Source organism: Ceratotherium simum, chromosome 4, assembly GCF_057802395.1.
Source record: "Ceratotherium simum simum isolate JZ-2026a chromosome 4, ASM5780239v1, whole genome shotgun sequence".
NCBI classification, from domain to species: Eukaryota; Metazoa; Chordata; class Mammalia; order Perissodactyla; family Rhinocerotidae; genus Ceratotherium; species Ceratotherium simum.
Window position 1 is genome coordinate 43,122,960 of NC_141903.1, and position 24,590 is coordinate 43,147,549.

At 36.9% G+C, this 24,590-nt stretch overlaps 1 protein-coding gene across 2 annotated transcripts in view; it reads left to right on the top strand.

The window, feature by feature from the left end:
* Window positions 1–24,590, top strand: part of MEIKIN (meiotic kinetochore factor) — a 104,621-nt gene that overhangs the window by 48,918 nt on the left and 31,113 nt on the right. For both annotated transcript variants that reach the window (XM_087430308.1, XM_087430307.1), the window contains one exon: window positions 719–838. In XM_087430308.1, the coding sequence (XP_087286434.1) occupies window positions 719–838 (120 nt within the window). The remainder of the gene's footprint in view (window positions 1–718; window positions 839–24,590) is intronic.

A 24,590-nucleotide genomic window follows, 5' to 3' on the forward strand; every position in this document is an offset into this window, starting at 1 on the left:
ACCCTGCACTGCTGATAATCATTTCTGAGCACCCATGTGTGTGGTCTAGGCTAGGTTCAGGCCAGATTTCTCTAGCCAAATCTAACTGGTCAACATCACAGAGTTTCTTGGAGTCCCAGCCTAAAGAGTATGGCTCATGAGTCTGGTTTTAAATATTTTCAGTTCAATATAGAAATATGTGTTGATGTCAGGAACTTGATAGTGATGTGGATATGATACTCAAGAAAGAGTTCTATGTTAGAGACAGAGATTTTAAAATCTCTGGTGTTCAATTGGTAGGCAAGAAGACAGCAAGGGCAGAACACTGGGGAAGGCTGACATTGAAGGGAAGAGCATGGGAAATTATTCCAGCAGGTGTGGTTTCTGGGTAGATGAATTTCATTTAGTAGGAACTTGATAAATATTAATTGGATGAATGAATAGGAAAAAATTACATGATACTGTAGTAAACAAAAATTCCTATTTAAAAAATAACTTTAAAGCTAAAGAGCATTATAATCTTCTTTATAGATTGATTTGTCCCCAGTTAAACATGCATTTTTTGAAGAATTATTTCCAAATGTTAGCAATTATGTTAATTCAGATAAAATTGTTCATATGTCAAGGTCACAAGAAAATGCTTCTAATGAGATAGTATTTCAAATTTCCTTTAATTACTTAAAAATAATTGTTTTTCCAACGTTTAACTTCTACAAAAGAGTAATGTATTCTTTTATAGATTGATTTGTCCTCAGTGCAAAAAGTATCTGTTGAAGAACTATTTCCAAATGTCAGCAAATACGTTAATTCAAATGAAATTGTTTCTGGGTCAAGTTTGCAAGAAAATCCTTCAAATGAGGTAGTATTTTCCATTTTTCCTTTAATTACTATTATATTAGATACTTTGTATATGAGATACTTTAAGAAACCTATAACTCAGCTGAGGCTGACATCATCTACATGTGGAGTAAGTATCAGTTACAATTCCAAATAAAGGATATTAGGCTGCCACAGCCAAGACACTTCGTATCATCAGGACTTGGGGATATTAAACAACCAGAAGAAGCAGTATTATCCTACTTTGATCCAAAACTCAGTTTTTGTCTGTACATATAAATTGTGGTCACCAACCTCACTATATTATGATGAATATATGGAAGTGCTATGCTCCATTAATAAAAAAGACATAAAATTCATGACTCTAAGAGCCGTGGTGGTGGGAGTAGAGAGAGGGGATGAGCAGAAAAAGAGAGAAGAACAGAAAGAGAGAGGGGGAGAGAGAAAGGGCCAGAGAGAGGGGCAGTGGGGGCAGACAGACAGAGTAAGACAGAGAAAGAGGCAGTACTTTAGGGATATGTAGTGGTTCAGTGTAGCTATACCTTTTCAGTGTGACCTGGGGTAAGGGTGGGGATCCAGGTGGTGCAGAGAAAGCTGGAGATGAGATTATAAAGATAAACAAGGGCCAAGATCATAAAGGGTCTTGCAATCCATATGAAGGAGTTTGGATTTTTTTCCTGAGAGGAGCCAATAAAGAATTATGAACAGGAGATGATATCAGATGTTCTTGTAAAGAGTTTATTCTGGCTCCAGCAGTGGAGAACAGATTGTAAAAGGCTGAGACTAGAGGGAGTTAGAGGGATGATCTCCTGAGCGAGAGAGAGGGGTGGGGGGAGAGAGAGGGAGGGAGGGAGGGAGGGAGAGAGAGAGGGAGAGAGGGAGAGAAAATGTAGGATAAGAGGCTTAAGGAAAGTAAAAACAGTTTGAAATAGGAGTTTGGGGGAATGGAAGAACTAGGGAACACAAGATTATAGCACATTGTTGAGAGCCCAGTTGAAACTGAAAACTATTACTTTTTAAAAAGAATCTTTACTGACATATAATTGACATGCAGTGAACTGCGCATATTTAAAGTATAAAATTTGAAAGTTTTCATGTATATATGCACCTCTGAAACCACCACCACAATCAAGGTAGTGAAAATGTAACCAGGTGAGGGCTTGTTCTGCTCACCACAACCTTGAAGCCAGTCAATTGCAAGACGAGTCAGTGGTTGAGAGAGAGATTTATTCAATTAGCCAGTAAAATCAGAAGATGGTAGACTCATGTCCCAAAGACCATGTTAAACAAGCACAAAGTTTAAGCAGTTTTATAGGGCTAGTGGGCTATGAAGTAGGGGCTCAGGAATGTTGACCATCTGACATCAGCGACTGGAGACACCACACCAGATCTTTCAGTTGTCATCCATGATGGATGTTCAGCATAGATATTCTTCTCTGAGGAGCTCATCATATTCCTAAGAAACTCAAAAGAACAAAGTTATCATCTATCACTGTAAGGAGGTACATGTATCAGCCAGGAGCGAGCATGTTTCATGGAGGGTAGCTATTTATTTCCTAGGCTACATGCAAGGTAAAACATATACAGTGTAGGCAAATTAGTCAGAGGTGATTCTGAGTTACAATATGGCTTCCCTCATGTCAACCTTGTCCTAAGCCAGTATCAAAAATATCTATCACCAGGGGCCGGCCTGGTGGCACAAGCGGTTAAGTGCACGCGCTCCACGGCAGCGCCCCGGGGTTCACTGGTTTGGATCCCGGTAGTGCACCAACACACTGCTTGTCAAGCCATGCTGTGGTGGCGTCCCATATAAAGTGGAGGAAGATGGGCACAGATCTTAGCCCAGGCCAGTCTTCCTCAGCAAAAAGAGGAGGATTGGCAGATGTTAGCTCAGAGCTGATCTTCCTCACAAAAAAAAAAAAATCCATCACCAAAAGTTTCCTCCTACCATTTTATAATTTCTTCCTTCCTGCCCCTGCTCCCCAAGCAACTACTGATCTAGTTACTGTCATTATAGATTGGGTTACATTTTCTTGAGTTTTGGAGTCATGAGAGACAGAGAGATTTTTTTGGTCTGGCTTCTTTCATTTGGCATAATTTTTCTGAGATTCATTTATGGTGCTGAGTATATCAATAGTTTGTTCCTTTTTATTGCTAAATAGTATTTAATTGTATGGTACACCAAAATTTATTTATCCTTTCACCTGTTTTTGGACATTTGGGTTGTTTAGTTGCTAGGAACATTCATGTACAAGTATTTGTATTGACAAAGACTCTCTCCTTGATCAAACTTCAGTTAGGCTTCTTTGAGCCCTCTTCTCAAGTAGGCCTTGAACTGGGGCTTCTGTGTCCATCCTTGCTGAGTCCAGTTTTAGCAAGAATTCTGCAAAGTCAGTTTAGAGAGAGTTGCCCAGCCTGATATCTTATTACTGTGGCCTGCCTTTACCACCCTGGCCTATTAGGTCTAATTAGGTTCCTAGACCCAATTTCAACATGTGTGTGTGGAAGGGGGGATTTCTCCACATCTCTAACAAGCAATGCTCCAGAGACCAGCTGGGTGTCCTAGAATTCAACTCAATTCTGACACTGTCTACCCAGAGATGGTATCAGATTCCACAGGTAAAGGGCTCAGTCCCACAAGACCACCCTTCACTTCAGACAACAATCGCAAGCCCAGGTTGTTACCTGTTCTTCTGACCAACTGGCTACAGACTGGAGACTCCCACGATCCCCTCCTTGGGTTCCATTAGTTTGCTAGAGCAGCTCACAGAACCCAGAGAAACATTTTGCTTACTAGATTACTGGTTTATTATAAAAGGATATAACAGGAACAGCCAGATGGATGAGATGCACAAGGCAAGCCGTGGGGAAAGGGCACAGAGCTGCCAAACTTTCTCCCAGGATGTGACTCTCCCCAAATCTCCACATCTTCACCAACCCAGAAGCTCTTCAAACCCTATCCTTTTGAGTTTTGTGTGTGTGTGTGAGGAAGATCATCCCTGAGCTAACATCCAGGCCAATCCTCCTCTTTTTTTGCTGAGGAAGACTGGCCCTGAGCTAACATCCATGCCCATCTTCCTCCACTTTGTGTGGGACGCCGCCACAGCATGGCCTGACAAGCGGTGTGTTGGTGCGCGCCTGGGATCCGAACCCAGGCTGCCAGCAGCAGAGTGCATGCACCTAACCACTACACCACGGGGCCAGCCCCTCCTTTTGAGTTTTTATGGAAGCTTCATTAAATAGGCATGACTGATTAAATCATTGGCCATTGGCAATTGATTCAACCTCCAGTCCCTTTTCCTTCCCTGGAGGTCAGGGGTGGGCCTGAAAGTTCCAACCCTCTAATCACATGGTTGGTTCCCCTGGCAACCAGCCCCCATCCTTAGGTGCAGTCCAAAAATAACCTCATTAACATAGCAAAAGACACCTTCCTTGCCTTCATCACTTATGAAGTTCCAGAAGTTTTAGGAGCTCTGTGCCGGAAGCAGGGATGGAGAACAAATGTATATTTCTTATTATAAATCACAATATCACGGGTCAGTTTAGCAAGAATCCCCTTACCCTTGATGTCCCATCTTAGTAATGTCCTAACCACTGATGCCCTCACTTTGCTCATTGGCTATAAATTCACAGCTGTCTTTACTGTATTTGGAGTTGAGCCTCATCTCTCTCATCTGTTGCAATGGTCTTGAATAAAGTATTCCTTATTGTTTTAACAAGTATCACAATAATTTTTTCTTTAAAAGTATGGATGTATATTTCCTTTTCTCTTGGGTAAATACCTAGGAGTGGAAATTCCCACTGTTTTCCAAAGTGGTTATACCATTTTACGTTTATACCAGCAACGTTTGAGAGTTGTGCATTTTCTAAATTCAACACTTAGTATGGTCAGTCTTTTAATCTTAACCATTCTAATAGGTATGAAGTGATATCTTATTGTGGTTTAATTTGCATTTCCCTAATGGCTAATGATGTTGATCACATTTTCATGTGCTTCTTTGCCATCTGTATGTCTTCTTTGATGATATACCTGTTCAAATGTTTTGCCCATTTAAAAATTGGTTGATTTTCTTATTGTAGATTTTTGAGAGTTCTTTGTATGTTCTGGAGGCAAATCCTTTATCAGATATATTCTTTGAAAGATATTCTCCCAGTCTGCGCCTAATCTTTTCATCCACTCCACTGTCTTTTTGAAAAAATGAAAAAACAAACTTTTTTGTGGTACATTTTACATGTCATAAAATTCACCCATTTCAAGTTTACAATTCAATGATTTTTATTTTTATTTTTTTGGTGAGCAGGATTGGCTCTGAGCTAACATCTGTGCCAGTCTTCCTCTATTTTATATGTGGGATGCCGCCACAGCATGGCTGGATGAGTGATGTAGGTCAGTGGCCGGGATCTGAATCCATGAACCACTGAATCTGTGAATCTGGGCCACTGAAGCGGAGGATGCGAACTTAACCACTAAGCCACCGGGCCGGCCCCTCAATGATTTTTAGTAAATTTATGGAGTAGTGTAATCGTAGCCGTATATCAGTTTTAGCACATTTTCATCCCTCTAGTAAGATCCCTTATGCCCATTTACAATTAAGCCCTGCTCCCACCGCCAGCCCCAGGCAAATACGAATCTACTTTCTGTCTCTCGAGCTACCTTTTCTGGGCATTTCATATAAATTAAATCATATAATATGTAGTTTCTTGTGAAACTATCATTTGAAGAACATAAGTTTTTAACTTTGATGAAGTTCAACTTGTTGATTTCTTTTTATGGGGAGTGCCTTTGTTGTCATATCTAAGAAATATGGGTTTGTTTCTGGATTTTCTATACTGTTCCATTGATCTACTTGTCTATTTTTATGCTATTATCACACCGGTATTATTATTAATAATATGGCACTACCATAATTATTGAAATCAGATAGTGTTAGCTCTCTGACTTTGTTCTTCTTTTTCAATTGTTTTGGCTATTCTAGGTCCTTTGCATTTCTTTTTTTTTTCCCCAGTTATTTTATTGAGGTCACATTGGTTTATAACATTCTGTAATTTAGGTGTACATGATTATATATCAATTTCTGTATAGACTGCATTGTGCTCACCACCAATAGTCTAGTTTTTATCCGTCACCATACATATGTGCCCCTTTACCCCTTTCACCCACACTCCACCCCATTCCCCTCTGGTAACCACTAATCTGTTCTCTTTATCCGTGTGTTTATCTTTCACATATGAGTGAAATCATACGGCCTTTGTCTTTCTCTGTCTGACTTACTTCACTTAACATCATACCCTCAAGGTCCATCCATGTTGTTGCAAATGGGACAATTTTGTCTTTTTTTATGGCTGAGTAGTAGTCCATGGTGTGTGTGTGTATATATATATATTTATATATATATATTTATATAAATATAATATATATTTATAAATTATATAAATTATATTTATATAAATATAAATATATATATTATATATATTTATATAAATATAATATATATTTATAAATTATATAAATTATATTTATATAAATATAAATATATATATTATATATATTTATATATATATATTTATATATACACGCACACAGACACACACACACACCACATCTTCTTTATTCATTCATCAGTTGATGGGCACTTGGGTTGCCTCCATGTCTTGGCTATTGTGAATAATGCTGCAGTGAACATAGGGGTGCATAAATCTCTTTGAATTGTTGATTTCAAGTTCTTTGGATACATACCCAGTAGTGGGATAGCTGAATTATATGGTATTTCTATTTTTAATTTTTTGAGGGATTAAACAGAAATCCATACTGTTTTCCACAGTGACTGCACCAGTTTGCATTCCCACCAGCAGTGTATGAGGGTTCCCTTTTCTCCATATCCTCTCCAGCGTTTGTCATTTTTTGTCTTGGTAATTGTAGCCATTCTGACAGGTATAAGGTGATATGTCATTGTAGTTTTGATTTGCATTTCCCTAATAATTTGTGATATTGACCATATTTTCATGTGCCTGTTGGCCATGTGTATATCTCCTTTGGAAAAATAATGTCTGTTCATATCCTCTGCCCATTTTTTGATCAGGTTGTTTGTTTTTCTGTTGTTGAGTTGAAAGACTTATTTATATATTTTGGAAATTAACTCCTTGTTGGATGTGTGATTTGCAAATACTTTCTTCCAGTTGGTGGATTGTCTTTTCGTTTTGTCCATGGCTTCCTTCGCCTTGCAGAAGCTTTTTAGTCTGAGGTAGTCCCATTTGTTTATTTTTTCTTTTATTTCCCTTGCCTGAGTAGACATGGTATTCAAAAAGATACTGCTAAGACGGATGTCAGAGAGTGTACTACCTGTATTTTCTTCTAGGAGTTTTATGGTTTCAAGTCTTACATTCAAGTCTTTAATCCATTTTGAGTTAATTTTTTTGTATGGTGTAAGATAATGGTCTACTTTCATTCTTTGCATGTGGCTGTCCAGTTTTCACAACACCATTTATTGAAGAGACTTTCCTTTCTCTTTTGTATGTTCTTGGCTTCTTTGTTGAAGATTGGCTGTCCATAGAAATGTGGTTTTATTTCTGGGCTTTCAATTCTGTTTCATTGATCGGTGTGTCTGTTTTTGTACCAGTACCATGCTGTTTGGATTACTGTAGCTTTGTAGTGTATTTTGAAGTCAGGGATTGTGATGCCTCCAGCTTTGTTCTTTTTTCTCAGGATTGCTTTGGCTATTTGGAGTCTTTTGTTGTTCCATATAACTTTTGGGATTCTTTCTTCTATTTCCATGAAAAATGTCATTGGGATTCTGATTGGGATTGCATTGGATCGGTAGATTGCTTTAGGTAATATGGACGTTCTACTATGGTCATTCTTCCAGTCTTTGAGCATGGAATGTCTTTCCATTTCTTTATGTCATCTTCATTTTCTTTCAGTAGTGTCTTATAGTTTTCAGTGTATAGGTCATTCACGTCCTTGGTTAAATTTATTCCTACATATTTTATCCTTTTTGTGGCAATTGTAAATGGAATTGTATTCTTGACTTCTCTTTCTGCCAGCCCGTTATTAGCATATAGAAATGCAACTGATTTTTTGTGTGTGTGTGAGGAAGATCAGCCCTGAGCTAACATCCATGCTAATCCTCCTCTTTTTGCTGAGGAACACCGGCTCTGAGCTAACATCTATTGCCAATCCTCCTCCTTTTTTTTCCCCCAAAACCCCAGTAGATAATTGTATGTCATAGTTGCACATCCTTCTAATTGCTGTATGTGGGACACGGCCTCAACATTGCCGGAGAAGCAGTGCATCGGTGCACGCCCGGGATCCGAACCCTGGCTGCCAGTAGCAGAGCATGTGCGCTTAACCGCTAAGCCATGGGGCCGGCCTGCAACTGATTTTTATAAGTTGATTTTGTATCCTGAAACTTTGCTGTAGTTGCTGATTATTTCTAGTAGTTTTCTGGTGGATTCTTTAGGGTTTTCTATGTATAGAATCACGTAGTCTGCAAAAAGTGAGAGTTTCACTTCTTTCTTTCCAATTTGGATACCCTTTCTTTCTTTTTCTGGCCTAATTGCTCTGACCAAAACCTCCAGTACTATGTTGAATAGGAATGGTGAGAGTGGGCACCCTTGTCTTGTTCCTGTTCTCAGAGGGATGGGTTTCAGTTTTTCACCATTAATTATGATGTTAGCTGTGGGTTTGTCATATATGGTCTTTATTATGTTGAGGTACTTTCCTTCTATACCCATTTTATTGAGAGTTTTTATCATAAATGGATGTTGGATCTTGTCAAATTCTTTCTCTGCATCTATTGAGATGATCATGTGCTTTTTATGCCTCATTTTGTTAATGTGGTATATCACATTGATTGATTTGTGGATGTTGAACAATCCCTGCATCCCTGGTATAAATCCCAATTGATCATAGTGTATGATCCTTTTAATGTGTTGCTGTATTCGGTTTGCCAATATTTTGTTGAGGATTTTTGCATCTATGTTCATCAGCAGTATTGGCCTGTAATTTTCCTTCATTGTGTTGTCCTTGTCTGGTTTTGGTATCAGGGTAGTATTGGCCTCATAGAATGAGTTAGGAAGTGTTCCATCTTCTTCAATTTTTTGAAATAGTTTGAGAAGAATATGTATTAAATCTTCTTTGAATGTTTGGTAGAATTCTCCAGAGAAGCCATCTGATCCTGGACTTTTGTTTTTTGGGAGGTTTTTGATTACTGTTTCAATCTTGTTATTTGTGATTGGTCTATTGAGATTCTGTATTTCTTTTGGGGAAGTTATATGAGTCTAAGAATTTATCCATTTCTTCTATGTTGTCCAATTTGTTGGCATATAATTTTTAATAGTGTTCTCATAATCCCTCATATTTCTGTAGTATCCATGGTAATTTCTCCTCTTTCATTTTTAATTTTATTTATTTGAGCCTTTTCTCTTTTTTTCTTAGTGAGTCTAGCTAAGGTTTGCCAATTTTGTTTATCTTCTCAAAGAACCAGCTCTTAGTTTCATTAATCTTTTCACTGTTTTTTTAGTCTCTATTTCATTTATTTCTGCTCTAATTTTTATTATTTCCTTCCTTCTGCTGACTTTGGACTTTGTTTAATCTTCTTTTTCTAATTATGTTAGGTGTAGCTTAAGATTACTTACTTGAGATTTTTCTTATTTGTTGAGGTGGGCTTGTATTGCTATATATTTCACTCTTAGAACCACTTTTGTTGTATCCCATAAGAGTTTGTATGTTGTGTTTTCATTTTTATTTGTCTCCAGGTATTCTTTTATTTCTCCTTTGATTTCTTCATTGATCCAGTGTTAGTTCAGTAGCATGTTAGTTAGTCTCTACATATTTGTGACTTTCCTAGCCTTTTTCTTATAGTTGATATCTAGTTTCATAGCATTGTGGTCAGAAAAGATGCTTGATATCATTTCAATCTTCTTAAATTTATTGAGGCCCAACATATGGTCAATCTTAGAGAATGTTCCACATGAACTTGGGAAGAGTGTGTATTCTGCTGTTTGGGGATGGAATGTTCTATATATACCTATTAAGTCCATCTGTTCTAGTGTTTCATTTAAGTCCACTATTTCTTTATTGACACTTTGTCTGGATGATCTTTTCGTTGATATAAGTGGGGAGTTGAGGTCCTCTACTACTATTGTGTTGCTGTCAGTTTCTCCTTTTAGGTCTGTTAATAGTTGCTTTATATACTTCAGTGCTCCTGTGTTAGGTGCATATATATTCTTAAGTGTTATGTCCTCTTGGTGGACTGTCCCCTTTGTCATTATATACTGCCCCTCTTAGTCTTTCATTGTCTTTTTTATCTTGAAGTCTGCTTTGTCTGATATAGTATGGCAATACCTGCTTTCTTTTGCTTGCCATTTGTTTGGAGTATCATCTTCCATCCCTTCACTCTGAGCCTATGTTCATCTTTAGAGCTGAGATATTTTTCGTGGAGGTTGCATATTACTGGGTCTTGTTTTTTAATCCATCCAGCGACTCTGTGTCTTTTGATTGGAGAATTCAATCCATTTACATTTAGACTGATTATTGCTATACGAAGGCTTAATACTGACATTTTGTCTCTTGTTTTCTGTTTTTCTATAGTTCCGTTGTTTCTCTTCCCTTGTATTTCTGATTGCCATTTCTGTTTACTGGTTTTCTGTGATGGTTTTCTCAGTTTTCTCTTTATTTATGATTTGTGGCTCTTCTCTGATTTTTTGTTTAGTGGTTACCATGAGGTTTGTATAAAAGATCTCATAGATGAGATAGTCCATTTTCTGATAGCCTCTTATCTCCATTAGCCTGAGCACATTCCATCCCTTTCCTCATCCCCTTCTGAGTTATTGTCATAAATTATTCTACTTTGTGTTGTGAGTTTGTGAGTAAATTGAAGTACTTATGGTTGTTTTTGATGCTTTCCTTCCCTTTATCTTTTATGTTATAATTAAGTGTTTGCTAACCTGTTCTGATAGAGAGCTGCCATTTTCTGATTTTGTCTATCTCCTTGTTCAAAGCTTTGTAAACCTTTGCCTTTTTGTTTCAGGTATGAGGGCTTCCTTCATGATTTCTTGTAAGGGAGGTCTAGTGGCAATGAACTCCCTCAGCTTTTGTTTATCAGGGAAAGCTTTTATTTCTCCATTGTATCTGAAGGATTGTTTTGATGGATAGAGTCTTCTGGCTGAAAGTTTTTGTTTTTCAGTATTTTGAATATATCATTCCATTCTCTCCTAGCCTCTAAGGTTTCTGCTGAGAAATCCACTGAAAGCCTGAAAGGGGTTCCTTTGTAGGTTATTTTTCTTCTGCCTTGCTGCCCTTAATATTTTTTCTTTGTCATTGACTTTTGCCAGTTTTACTGCTATTTGCTTTAGAGAAGGTCTTTTTACATTGATGTAATTAGGAGTTCTATTGGCTTCATCTACTTGTAAGTCTAGTTTCTTCCCCAGGTTTGGGAAGTTTTCAGCTTTTATTTCTTTGAAGAAGCTCTCTGCTCCTTTCTCCCTCACTTTTCCCTCTGGAATACCTATAATCCTTATGTTTCTTTTCCTAATTGAGTCGGATATTTCTCAAAGAATTTCTTCATTTATTTAAAAACTGATTTCTCTCTCCACCTCCACCTGAAGCATTTCTGTGTTTATATCCTCTAAATCTCTAATTCTGTCCTCCATAACTCTATTCAGCTAAAAATAGAGCTATTTCAGCTCTATTTTTTAAGGATTCTAGATTATTTTTTATCTCATTAATTGTGTTCTTAATACCCAGAATTTCTGTTTGTTTCTTTTTTTAGAGTTTCAGTCTCTTTGGTGAAGTATTCCTTCTGCTCATTAATTTTATTCCTGAGCTCATTGAACCATCTTTCTGAGTTTTCTTGTAACTTGTTGAGTTTCTTTATGACAACAATTTTGAATTCTCTATCATTTAGATTGTAAATTTCTGTGACTTCAGGATTGGTTTCTGGAGACTTGTCCTTTGCCTTCTACTCTGAGGTGTTACTGTAGTTTTTCATGGTGTTTGATGAACTGATCCTTTGCTGGCCCATTTGTGGTAGTATCAGGTCACAGATTCCACCTGCCACCACTGAGGGGAGGCAGGAGCTGTGTTTCTGATCCTGCTGCATTTGCTGGAAGTTGTGCAGGTACAGCGGCTCTGTGTTTGTGTGTCTGGCCACAGCCACTCAGCGGGTTGCTCTTGTGGTGGCGAGGCCTCTGTGTTCAGCAGGTGGGTTACGCAGGCATGGGCCGGCACTGTGCTCGCTGGTGGTTTCACTGAGCCGCTGTGCTCAGTACGCGGGGAACCCTTGCAGGGCCTGAGCCACAGCCACTCAGTGGGGAGCATTCCCATGGGCAGGTCCACCGGGACACAGTTGGCACTCCCACAGGCCAGTCTACCCCTCCGAAGGCCTTCGCATATGCGCCAGACTGCCCCAGCCTCCTCTTACAGTCGTGCTGGTCACTGTGCTTGGTGGGCAGGGCTCCTTCACGGGGGCTGAGCCACAGTCACTTGGTGGGGAGTGTTCCCACTGATGGGGCTGCTGGGGTGCAGTGGGTGCTCCCACAGGCTGGGCTATCCCTCTGAAGGTGTTCACATGTGCGCTGGGCTGCCCCCACCTCCTCTTACATTCATGCTGGTCTCTGTGCTTGGTGCGCAGGTCTCCTTCCTGGGGGCTGAGCCACAGCCACTCAGTGAGCGTTCCTACTGGCAGGGCTGCCGTGGCATGGTGGACACTCCTCTAGGCCAGGTTATTCCTCTGATAGCATTCACATGCAGGCTGGGCTGCCCATGCCTCCTTTTAGAGTCACGTCGGCCACTGTGTAAGTCTCCGTGACCTGGCTCGCTGCTGCTGGGGAGGGGGTGGGGTGTGTTCACCCAGTTTCACTGCTTCCCCAGGGATCCATTCCACCCACCTTTAGATGTATAGATGTGTAGTTCTCTCAGGCATCTTGTTGTGCTGTGTGGGAATCCTCTGTTGGTTAATGAATGAATGTTTAGTTGTAATTTAGAAGAGGAGTGACAAAGGGAACAGCTCACTCTGCCATGTTGCTGACGGCGCCACACGCTGTGCATTTCTATGTGAATTTTAGAATCAGCTTGTCAATTTCTGTGGGAAAAAAAACCTTATTGGATTTTGATTAGGGTTGCATTGAATCTGTAGATTAATTTGGGGATAATTGACATTGTAACAATATTGAGTCTTCCAACCCAAGAACAAGGTGTATTTATCCATTTATTTAAAGGTTTCCTTTACTTTCTCTAAGAAGTATTTTGTAGTTTTTACTGTGTAGGTCATTATTCCCACCTGATGTCGTTATTTCCCACATGATGTCAGTATGTCCTATTTTTGAGGCTATTATAAATGGTATTCTTAATTTCAATTTCTGACTATTCAGTGCTACCCTATAGAAATATAAATTTTTTGTATATTGATTATTATATTAAGTCTGCTTAGGCTGCCATAACAAAATGCCATAAACTTGGTGGCTTAAACAATAGAAATTTATTTTCTCACAGTTCTGGAAGCTGGAAAGTCCCAGATCAAGATGCTGGCCTATTTATTTCCTGGTAGGACTCTCTTCTTGGCTTGTAGACAGCCACATTCTTCCTATGGCTTCACATGGCCTTTTCTCTCTTCACATGAAGAAAGAGAGAGCTCTCATGTTTCTTCCTCTTCTTATAAGGCTACCGGCCCTCTCAGATTAGGGCCTCACCCTTATGAATTCATTTAAACTTCATCACCTTCTCACAGACCCCATCTCCAAATACAGTCTCATTGGAGGTTAGGGCTTCAACATATGAATTTTGTGGGGACACAAACATTCAGTTCATAACAAGGACACTACAAACTTGCTCAACTTAATTATTAGTTCTAGTAAGTTCTTTTTTTCCCTAAGGTTCCATCAGACCACAGATGGCAATTATGTCATCTGTGAATAAAAAGAGTTTTACTTCTTCCTTTTCAATCTGGATGTTTTTTATTTTCTTACTTAATTACACTGGCTAGATCCTCTTATGCAATACTGAGTGAGAGCAGTGGGGAGAGCAGACATCCTTGCCTTCTTTCTGTACTCTGAGGGAAAACATTCAGTAGTTCACTATTAAGTATGATATTAGCTGGAAGTTTTTCTTAGGTTGAGGAAGTTCCTTTCTATTGCTTATATACTTGAGAGTTTTTATCAAAAATGAATGTTAGATTTTTGCCAAATGCACTTTTTGTGCCTAAGATGATCATAGAGTTTTTCTTTTTCAGTTTATTAATATGGTGACTTGATGATGATGGTGAATTGAATATAGTATATTGATTGATGTTCTAATCTTAAACCAATGTTGCATCCTGAGATAAACTCCACTTGGTTGTAGTGTATTTTTCTTTTTATATATTGTCAGATTAAATTTGCTAAAATTTTTTTAAGAATTTTTTCATCAATGTTCATTAGGATCTATAGTTTTATTTTCTTTGGATGCCTATGTGTGAGTTTTGTATCAGAGTAATGCTAGCCTCATAGAAGAAGTTGGGAAGTATTACTTCCTCTTCAATTCTCTGGAAAAGAACTAGAATTATTTCTGTCTTTAATGTTTGGTAGAACCAGTGAAGCCATCTAGGCCTGGAGTTTTCTTTGTTGGGAGGAAATAAGCTACAATAAAAATCTCTTTAGGGCTATTCAATTTATTTTTTTCTTCTTGAGTGAACTTTGGTAATTTGTGTATTTCAAGGAATTTGTCCATTTCCCATAAGTTATGAAATTTATTGTCAAATGTTGCTTATAATAGTCTATTATTCTTTTAATATCCTGGCATCTGTAGTAATGTAATCTTTCTCGTTCCTGACGTTGGTAATTTGTGTTTTTTTTTTTCCTGATCAATCTGGCTAGAAGTTTGGTTTCATTGATTTTTCTGTATTGTTTTTCTATTTTCTATTTCATTGATTTGTGCTCTGATATTTATTATTTTCTTTCATTTGCTTACTTTGGGTTTAATTTGCTCTTCTTTTTCTACTTTCTTAAGGTGGAAGCTGAGGTCATTGATATGAGACCTTTCTTCTTTTCTAGTATAAGTGTTTAATGCTACAAATTTCCCTCAACTACTGCTTAGCAGCATCCCACAAATTTTGGCATGCTGCGTTTTCATTTTCATGCAGTTTAAATACTTTCCACTTGCCCTATTTATTTATTCTTTGATGCATGGGATGTTTAGAAGTGTACTATTTCCTGTCCAGATATTTAGAAATTTTCCAGAGATATTTCTGTTACTGATTTCTGATTTAATTCCATTGTGGTCTGAGACCATACTTCGTATGTCTTGAATCCTTTTAAATTTATTGAGACATGTTTTATAACCCATATGGTTTATTTTGTAAATGTTCTGTGTGCACTTGAGAATAATGGGTATTCTGCTTTTGTTGGGTAGAATGGTCTATAAATGTCAATCATGTCAGGTTAATTGGTAGTAATGTTCAAGTCGACTATATCCTTGCTGATTTTTTGCCTTTGATCTATCAATTATTAAGAGGTATTGAAATCTCTGACTATAATGGTGGATTTGTCTATTTCTCCTTTTGGTTCTATTCTTTTTTGTTTCATATATTTTGAAGCTCTGTTACTAGGTATATAAACATTTAGGATTATTTAGGATTGTTGTGTCCTCTTGATTAATTCACCCCTTTATCATTATGAAAGATCTTCTTTATCCCTGGTAATATTCTTTGCACAGAAATCTAGTTTGTCTGATATTAATATAGCTACTCCAGCTTTCTTTCTCCCCCCCACCAAAGCCCCAGTAGATAGTTGTATGTCATAGTTGCACATCCTTCTAGTTGCTGCACGTGGGACGTGGCCTCAGCATGGCTGGAGAAGCGGTGCGTCAGTGCACGCCCGGGATCCGAACCTGGGCCACCAGTAGTGTAGCACGCGCACTTAACTGCTAAGCCACGGGGCTGGCCCAACTCCAGCTTTCTTTTGCCTGTTGTTAACATCGTATATATTTTTACATCCTTTTACTTTTTTTAAAAAAATATTTTTTTAGAGAAGTTTTAAGTTTACAGCAAAATCGAGAGAAAGGTGCAGAGATTTCTCATGTACCCACGAACCCCACACATGTATAGCCACCACTATTATCAACATCGTTCATCAGAATGGTACATTTTTTACCAAGGATTCACCTACATTGACATGTCATAATCACCCAAAGTCCATAGTTTAACTTAGAGTTCACTCTTGATATTGTACATTCTATGGATTTGGACAAAAGTATAATGACATAATTCCATCATTATAATATCATACAGAGTATTTTCACAGCCCTAAAAATCCTCTGCACTTTACCTATTCATCTCCCCTCACCACCACCCTGCCCCGCCAGGAACCACTGGTCTTTTTACTAACTCCATAGTTTTGCCTTTTCCAAAATGTCATATGTATGGAATCACACAGTATGTAGCCTTTTCAGATTGGCTTCTTTCACCTAGTAATATGCATTTAAGTTTCCTCCATATCTTTTCTTGACTTAATAGCTCATTTCTTTTTAGCATTGAATAACATTCCATTGTCTGGATATACCACAATTTATCCATTCACCTACTGAAGGACATCTTGGTTGCTTCCAAGATTTGGCAATTACAGATCTTTCTTGACTTATGATGGAGTTATGTCCCAATAAACCCATTGTGAGTTGAAAATATCATGAGTCGAAAATACATTTAATACACCTAACCTACCAAACATCATAGCTTAGCCTATTCTACCTTAAACATGCTCAGAACACTTACATTAGCCTACAGCTGGACAAAATCATCTAACACAAAGCTTATTTTATACTAAAGTGTTAAATATCGCATGTAATTTATTGAATACTGTACTGAAAGTGAAAAACAGAATGATTGTATGGGTACAGTATGGTTGTGTGTGTATCACTTGTTTACCCTCGTGATCGTGTGGCTGACTGGGAGCTTTGGCTCACTGCCACTGCCCAGCATCATGAGAGTATTGTACCGCGTATTGCTAGCCAAGGAAAAGATCAAAATTCAAAATCTGAAGTATGATTTCTACCTAAATGCATATCACTTTCACACCATCGTAAAGTTGAAAAATCGTAAGTTGAACCATCGTTAAGTCAGGGATCATCTGTGTGAATAAAGCTGCTATAAATATCCATGTACAGGTGTTTGTGTGGACATAAGTTTTCAACTCATTTAGGTAAATACTATGGAGCGAAATTTCTGGATGGAATGGTAAGAGTATGTTTAGTTTCATAAGAAACTACCAAACTGTCTTACAAAATGGCTGTACAGTTTTGCATGCCACTAGCAAAGAATGAGAGTTCCTGTTGTTCTACATCCTCACCAACATTTACTGTTGTCAATATTTTGGATTTTGGCCATTCTATTAGGTGTGTAGTGGTATTTTATTATTGTTTTAATTTGCATTTCCTTGATGTGGAAATATGATGTGGATCATCCTTTCTTACGCTTCCTTGCCATCTCTATATCCTCTTTGGTGAGGTGTCTGTTTAGGTCTTTGGCCCATTTTCTAATCCTATTGTTTGTTTTCTTATTGTTGAGTTTTAAGAGTTCTTTGTATATTTTTGATAACAGTCCTTTATCAGATGTACCTTTTGCAAATATTTCCTCCCGAATTGTGGCTTGTCTTCTAATTCTCTTGATACTGTATTTCACAAAGCAGAAGTTTTTAATTTTAATGAAGTCTAGCTCATCAATGACTTCTTTCATGGATTGTGTTTTTGGTGTTGTGTCTAAAAAGGTATCACCATACCCAAAGTCATCTAGGTTTTCTCCTATCTTATCTTCTAGGAGTTTTATAGTTTTGCATTTTACATTTAGATCTATGCTCCACTTTGAGTTAATTTTGGTGAAGGATGTAAGGTCTGTGTCTAGATTCATTTTTTTTTTTTTTGCATGTGGATATCTATTGTTCCAGCACCATTTGTTGAAAAGACTGTCTTTGATCCATTGTATTGCCTTTGCTCCTTTGTCAAACGAGTATATTTATGGGTCTATTTCTGGATGCTCTATTCTGTTCCATTGATTTATTCATCTATTCTTTCACCAACACCACACTCTCTTGATGACTGTAGCTTTATAGTAAGTCTTGAAGTTGGATAGTATCAGTCCTCTGACTTCTTTGTTCTTCTGCAATACTGTGTAGGCTATTCCGGGTCTTTTGCCTCCCCACATACTTTAGAATCACTTTGTCAATATACATAAAATAACTTTCTGGGATTTTGATTGCGATTGCATTGAATCTATTGATCAAGTTGGAAAGAAATTTCATAATGACAATATTGAACTTCTTATCCATGAACATGGAATACCTCTTCATTTATTTAGTTCTTTTTTGATTTCTTTCATCAGAGTTTTATAGTTTTCCTTCTATAGAACTTACACATATTTTGTTAGATTTATACCTAAATAGTTCATTTTTGGAGGTGCTAATATAAATGGTAATGTGCTTTTAATTTTAAATTTCAATTGTTCTTTGTTGGTATATAGGAAAGCAATTGACTTTTGTATATTAGCCTTGTATCCTGCAACCTTACTATAATTGCTTATTAGCTCCAGGAGTTTTTTTGTTGATTCTTTCAGATTTTTTACATAAACAATCATGTCATCTACAAATAAAAACAGTTTTATGACTTCCTTCACACTATGTATATTTTTTATTTCCTTTTCTTGTCTTATGGCATTAGCAAAGACTTCCAGCACAATGTTGAAAAGCCTATTTAGATCATCTGTTTCTTCTTGTGTGCATTTTGGCTGATTGTGTCTTTCAAGGAATTGGTCCGTTTCATCTAACTTATCAAATTTGTAGGTATAAAGTTGGTTATAATATTCCTTTATTATCCTTTTAATTTTCATGGACTTTGTAGTGATGTCTTCTGTTTCATTTCTGATAGTAGTAATTTGTGTTATTTCTCTCTTTTTTTAGTTATCCTGGTTAGAGGCTTATCAATTTTATTGATCTTTTCAAAGAACTAGCTTTTGGTTTCATTGATTTTGTCTATTGATTTCCTGTTTTCAACTTCATTGATTTTCATTCTAATTCTTATTATTTCTTTTCTTCAGCTTACTTTGGATTTAATTTGCTCTTTTTTTTCTAATTTCCTAAGGTGGAAACATAGATTCTTGATTTTAGATCTTTCTTCTTTTCTAACATATACATTCAATTGTATAAATTTCTCTCTAAATACTGCTTTTGCTGCATCCCACAAATTTTGATAAGTTGTGTTTTCGTTTTTATTTAGTTCAAAATATTTTAGAATTTATCTTGAGATTTCTTCTTTGACCCATGTATTATTTATAAGTGTCTTGTTTAATCTCCAAGTATTTTGGGATATTCCAGCTGTCTTTCTGTTATTGATTTCTAGTTTAATTTCATTGTGGTCTTTTAGCACATATTGTATGATTTCTATTATTTTAAAATTAAGATGTGTTTTATGGCCTAGAGTGTCATCTATCTGGGTGACTGTTCCATGTGAGTTTGAGAAGAATGTGTGCAGATTGCTGTTTTTGGATGAAATAATCCATAGATGACCATTATATCCAGTTGATTGATGGTGCTGTTGAGTTCAACTATATCTTTACTTATTTTCTGCCTGCTGGATCTGTCCATTTCTGAGAGGTTATAAAGTCTCCAAGTACAATAATGGATTTGTCTATTTCTCTTTACAGTTCTGTCAGTTTTTGCCTTATGTAGTTTGATGCTCTGTTGTTAGGCTCAACATTAAGAATTTTTATGTCTTCATGGAGAATTGACCTATTTATCATTATGTAATGCCCTTCTTAACTTTCCTTACTTTGAAGTGTGCTCTATCTGAAATTAATATAGCTACTCCCACTTTCTTTTGATTAGTGTTAGCATGTTATGTCTTTCTCCATTTACTTTTAATCTGTATGTGTCTTTATATTTAAAGTGTGTGTTTTGTAGACAACATATAATTGGGTTGTGTTTTTTGTTTCACTCTGACAATCTCCATCTTTAAATTGGTGCATTTAGGCCATTGACATTCAAAGTTACTATTGATATAGTTGAATTAATATCTAGCATATTTGCTACTGTTTTCTATTTGTTGCCCTTCTCCTTTGTTTCTATTTTTGTCTTCCACATTTTTTCTGCCTGTTGCGGTTTTAATTGAGCATTTTGTATGATTCCATTTTCTCTCCTTTCTTAGCACATTAGTTATACTTTAAAAATTTTTTTAGTGGTTGCCCTAGTGTTTGCAATATACATTTACAACTAATCCAAGTCCACTTTTAAATCACACTATACCACTTCATGGGTAATACAAATACCTTATAATACCAAAATAATCCTAATTCATTCCTCACATGACTTGTATCATTGTTGTCATTCATTTCACTTGTATAAAAGCATACATAAGTATATATATGTATATACACACACACATAAGATATATACATAAGCATACATAATTGAATTCATTATTGCTGTTATTATTTTGAAGAAACTATTATCTGTTAAATCAATTAAGAATTGATTTCTTATTTTAATTGACAATTGATTTTTCAATTAAGAAAAATAAAAGATTTTATCTTCACTTATTTATTCTCCAATGCTCTTCCTTTCTTTATATAGATCCAAGTTTCTGACCTATATCATTTTCCTTCTCCGTGAAGAACTTCCATTAATATTTCTTGAAAAGCTGGGTTACTAGCAACAAATTCCATCAATCTGTGTTTGTCTGAGAAAGTGTTTATTTTTCCTTCACTTTTGAGGGATAATATAGGGTGCAGAAATCTAGCTTGGTGGCGTTTTTTCTCTCAGCACTTTAAATATTTCACTTCACTCTCTTCTTGCTTGGATGGTTTCTGAGGAAAAGTCTGTAATTCTTATCTTTTCTCTTGTATAGATAAGGTGTTTTTTTCCCTCTGGCTTCTTTCAAGATTTTTTTCTTTCTGTTTTATTTTATGATATTTGAATATAATATGCCTAGGTGTAATTTGGGGGACATTTATCCTGCTTGGTGTTCTTGAAGCTTCCTGGATCTGTGGTTTGGTGTCTGACATTAATTTGGGAAAATTCTCAATCACTATTGTTTCAAGTATTTCTTCTGTTCCTTTCTCTCTTTCTTCTCCTTCTAGTATTCCTATTATACATATGTTACACCTTTTGTAGTTGTTCCACAGTTTTTAGATATTCTGTTCTGTTTCTTTTTTTTCAGTCTTTTTTCTTTTTGCTTTTCAGTTTTGGAAGTTTCTATTGTCATATACTCAAACTCAGATAATCTTTCCCCCACCATGTCCAGCCTACTAATAATTCATCAAAGGCATTCCTCATTTCTGTTACAGTATTTTTTATCTTTAACATTTCTTTTTTGTTCTTTCTTAGCATTTGTATCTTTTTGCTTACATTATCCATCTGTTTTTACATGCCATCTACTTTATCCAGTAGAGCCCTTAGCATATTAATCATAGTTGTTTTAGTTTCTCGGTCTTATGATACCAAGATCCTTGCCATGTTTGGTTGTGATGCTTGCTCTCTCCTTCAAATTGTGTTTTTTGCCTGTGGTATGCCTTGTAAGTTTTTTTGATAGCTGTACATGATATCATATTAAAAGGAACTGCTGTAAATAGGCCTTTAGTAATGTGATGGTGAGGTGTAGGGGGAGGGGAAACATTCTATAGTCCTATAATTAGGTCTCAGTGTTTTAGTGAGCCTATGCCTCTGGACTGTTAACTTCACAGGTGTTTCTCAGGTTTTTTTCCCCCTCCCCTTAGGTGGGATAGAATGGCTAGAGTGGGCTAGAGTTGGTTATTTCCCTTCTGCCACATGGAAAGCTAGAGCCAGCTAGAGTGGGTATTTTCCCTCCCCCAGTCAGTTAGGCTCTGATATTACCCCAGCAGATTAGGCTCTATTAACTAGTTTCCCCTGAGGACAAGTATTGTTAAGAAGAATAGAATGCTGTGGTTTATTTCAAAATGATTCCTTTTCTCCTCCCCTTACTGGAAGCCTGAGAGGATTTTTCTCTGATATTTACTGTGGAAATCTAATGGAGCTCCTGGAGGTAAATCTCACAATATTTTAGGGGCCCGCTATGACTGGGACCCCTGGAGTTTTTAAGTCTCAGAGTTGTCCACGCTGAGCCTCCAGAAATTCATCAATTACACTTCAGGTTTTCCTACTCCAGCATTGGTTCCCATGGCAGTTTCAGCTCTTGAGTCTCTGTTCCTATAAGCCAAGACTCCCTGTATTCACCTTTTGCCTCGTCAGTCTTGGGGACAGCTGTTTATCCTGTGTCCTTCCCTCTCTTATGGATCCAAGAAGAATTGATGACTTTTAAATCTATTCAGCTTTGTACTTGTTGTTAGGATGGAATAGAGACTTTCAAGCTCCTTATTTGCAGAACTGCTATCATTTTGCTTTTCATTAATTTGTGGTTTTATAGTGTGTTTCTTATATGCAGCATATAATTGGGTCTTGTTTTTTTATCCAATCAATTGATCTCTGTCTTTTAATTGGAGTACTTAGATCATTTGCATTTAATGTGATTATTGACATGTTTAGCTTTGAGTCTATCATCTTGCTGTTCATTTTCTATTCTATCAGTTTCTTAATTTTTCCTCTTTTTCTGCCTTCTTTCAGAATAATTTAGCATTTTATGGTGATTCCACTTTATCTCCTCTGTTGACTTATTAGCTGTAACTCTTTGTTTTGTTATTTAATCGTTGCTTTAGGGTTTATACATCTTTAACTTATCACAGTTTACCTTAACATGATATCATAGAAGTTCACATATAGTATAGTACTTTCATTTCTTCCCTCCTAGCCTTTATGCTATTGTAATCATGCACTTTACTTTTACATATGTTGTAAGCCTCATGAAAGTGTTATTATTTTTGTTTAAACAATTATCTTTTTTTAAGATCATATTAGTTTATAACATTATATAAATTTCAGGTGTACGTCATTGTATTTCGACTTCTGTGTAGATTGCATCATGTTCACCACCAAAAGTCTAGTTGCCATCCATCACCATACACATGTGCCCCTTTACCCCTTTTGCCCTCCCCACGTCCCCTTCCCCTCTAATAACCACCAGTCTGTTCTCTGTAACTATATGTTTGTTTGTTTCTTTATCTTCTGCCTATGATAATTGTCTTTCTCCATCCGACTTATTTCACTTAGCATAATACCCTCAAGCTCCATCCAGGTTGTCGCAAATGGCACAACTTCGTCTTTTTTATGGCAGAGTAGTATTCCATTGTGTGTATATACCACATCTTTATCCATTCATTCATTGATGGGCACTTAGGTTGCTTCCAGTCTTGGCTATTGTGAATAATGCTGGAGTAAACATAGGGTGCATACATCTTTTCAAATTAGTGTTTTCATGTTCTTTGGATAAACACCCAAAAGTAGAATAGCTGGATCATATGGTATTTCTATTTTTAATTTTTCAACAAATCTCCATACTATTTTCCATAGTGGCTGCACCAATTTATATCCCCACCAGCAATGTACAAGCGTTCCTTTTTCTCCACATCCTCTCCAACACTTGTTATTTCTTGTCTTTTTAATAATAGCCATTCTGATGAGTGTGAGGTGATATCTATTGTAGTTTTGATTTGCATTTTTCTAATAATTAGTGATGTTGAACCTCTTTTCATGTGCCTGTTGGCCATGAGTATAACTTCTTTCGAAAAATATCTGTTCATATCCTCTGCGCATTTTTTTGTGTGTGTATGTGAGGAAGATTAACCCTGGGCTAACATCTGTTGCCAGTCCTCCTCTTTTTGCTGAGAAAGATTGGCCCTGGGCTAACATCTGTGCCCATCTTCCTCTACTTTATATGTGGGACGCCTACCACAGCATGGCTTGATAAGCGGTGCGTAGGTCCACACCTGGGATCCGAACCTGCAAACCCTGGGCCGCTGGAGTGGAGCGTGTGAACTCAAGCACTACGCTGCCAGGCCAGCCCCTTCTGCCCATTTTTTGATTGGGTTGTTTGTTCTTTTGCTGTTGAGTTGTATGAATTCTTTATATATTTTGGGTATTAACACCTTATGGGATATTTGATTTGCAAATATTTTCTGCCAGTTGGTAGGTTGTCTTTTCATTTCATTGATAGCTTTCCTTGCCATGCAGAAACTTTTTAGTTTGATGTAGTCCCCTTTGTTTATTTTTTTCATTTGTTTCCCTTGCTTGAGTAGACATGATATTTGAAAAGATACGGCTAAGACTGATGTCAAAGAGCATACTACCTATGTTTTCTTCTAGGAGTTCTATGGTTTCAGGTCTTACATTCAAGTCTTTAATCCATTTTGAGTTAATTTTTTTGTATGGTGTAAGATAATGGTCTACTTTCATTCTTTTGCATGTGGCTGTCCAATTTTCCCAACACCATTTATTGAAGTGACTTTCCTTTCTCCATTGTATGTTCTTGGCTCATTTGTCAAAAATTAGCTGTCCATAGATGTGTGGTTTTATTTCTGGGCTCTTGATTCTGTTCCATTGATCTGTGTGTCTGTTTTTCTGTTGGTACCATGCTGTTTTGATTACTGTGGCTTTGTAGTATATTTTGAATTTAGGGAGTGTGATACTTCCAGCTTTGTTCTTTTCTCTCAGGGTTGCTTTGGCTCTTTGGGGTCTTTTCTTGTTCCATATAAATTTTAGGATTCTTTGTTCTATTTCTATGGAAAATATTGTTGGGATTCTGATTGGGATTGCATTGAATCTGTAGATTGCTTTAGGTAATATGGACATTTTAACTACATTTATTTTTCCAGTCCATGAGAATTGAGTATCTTTCCATTTCTTTATGTATT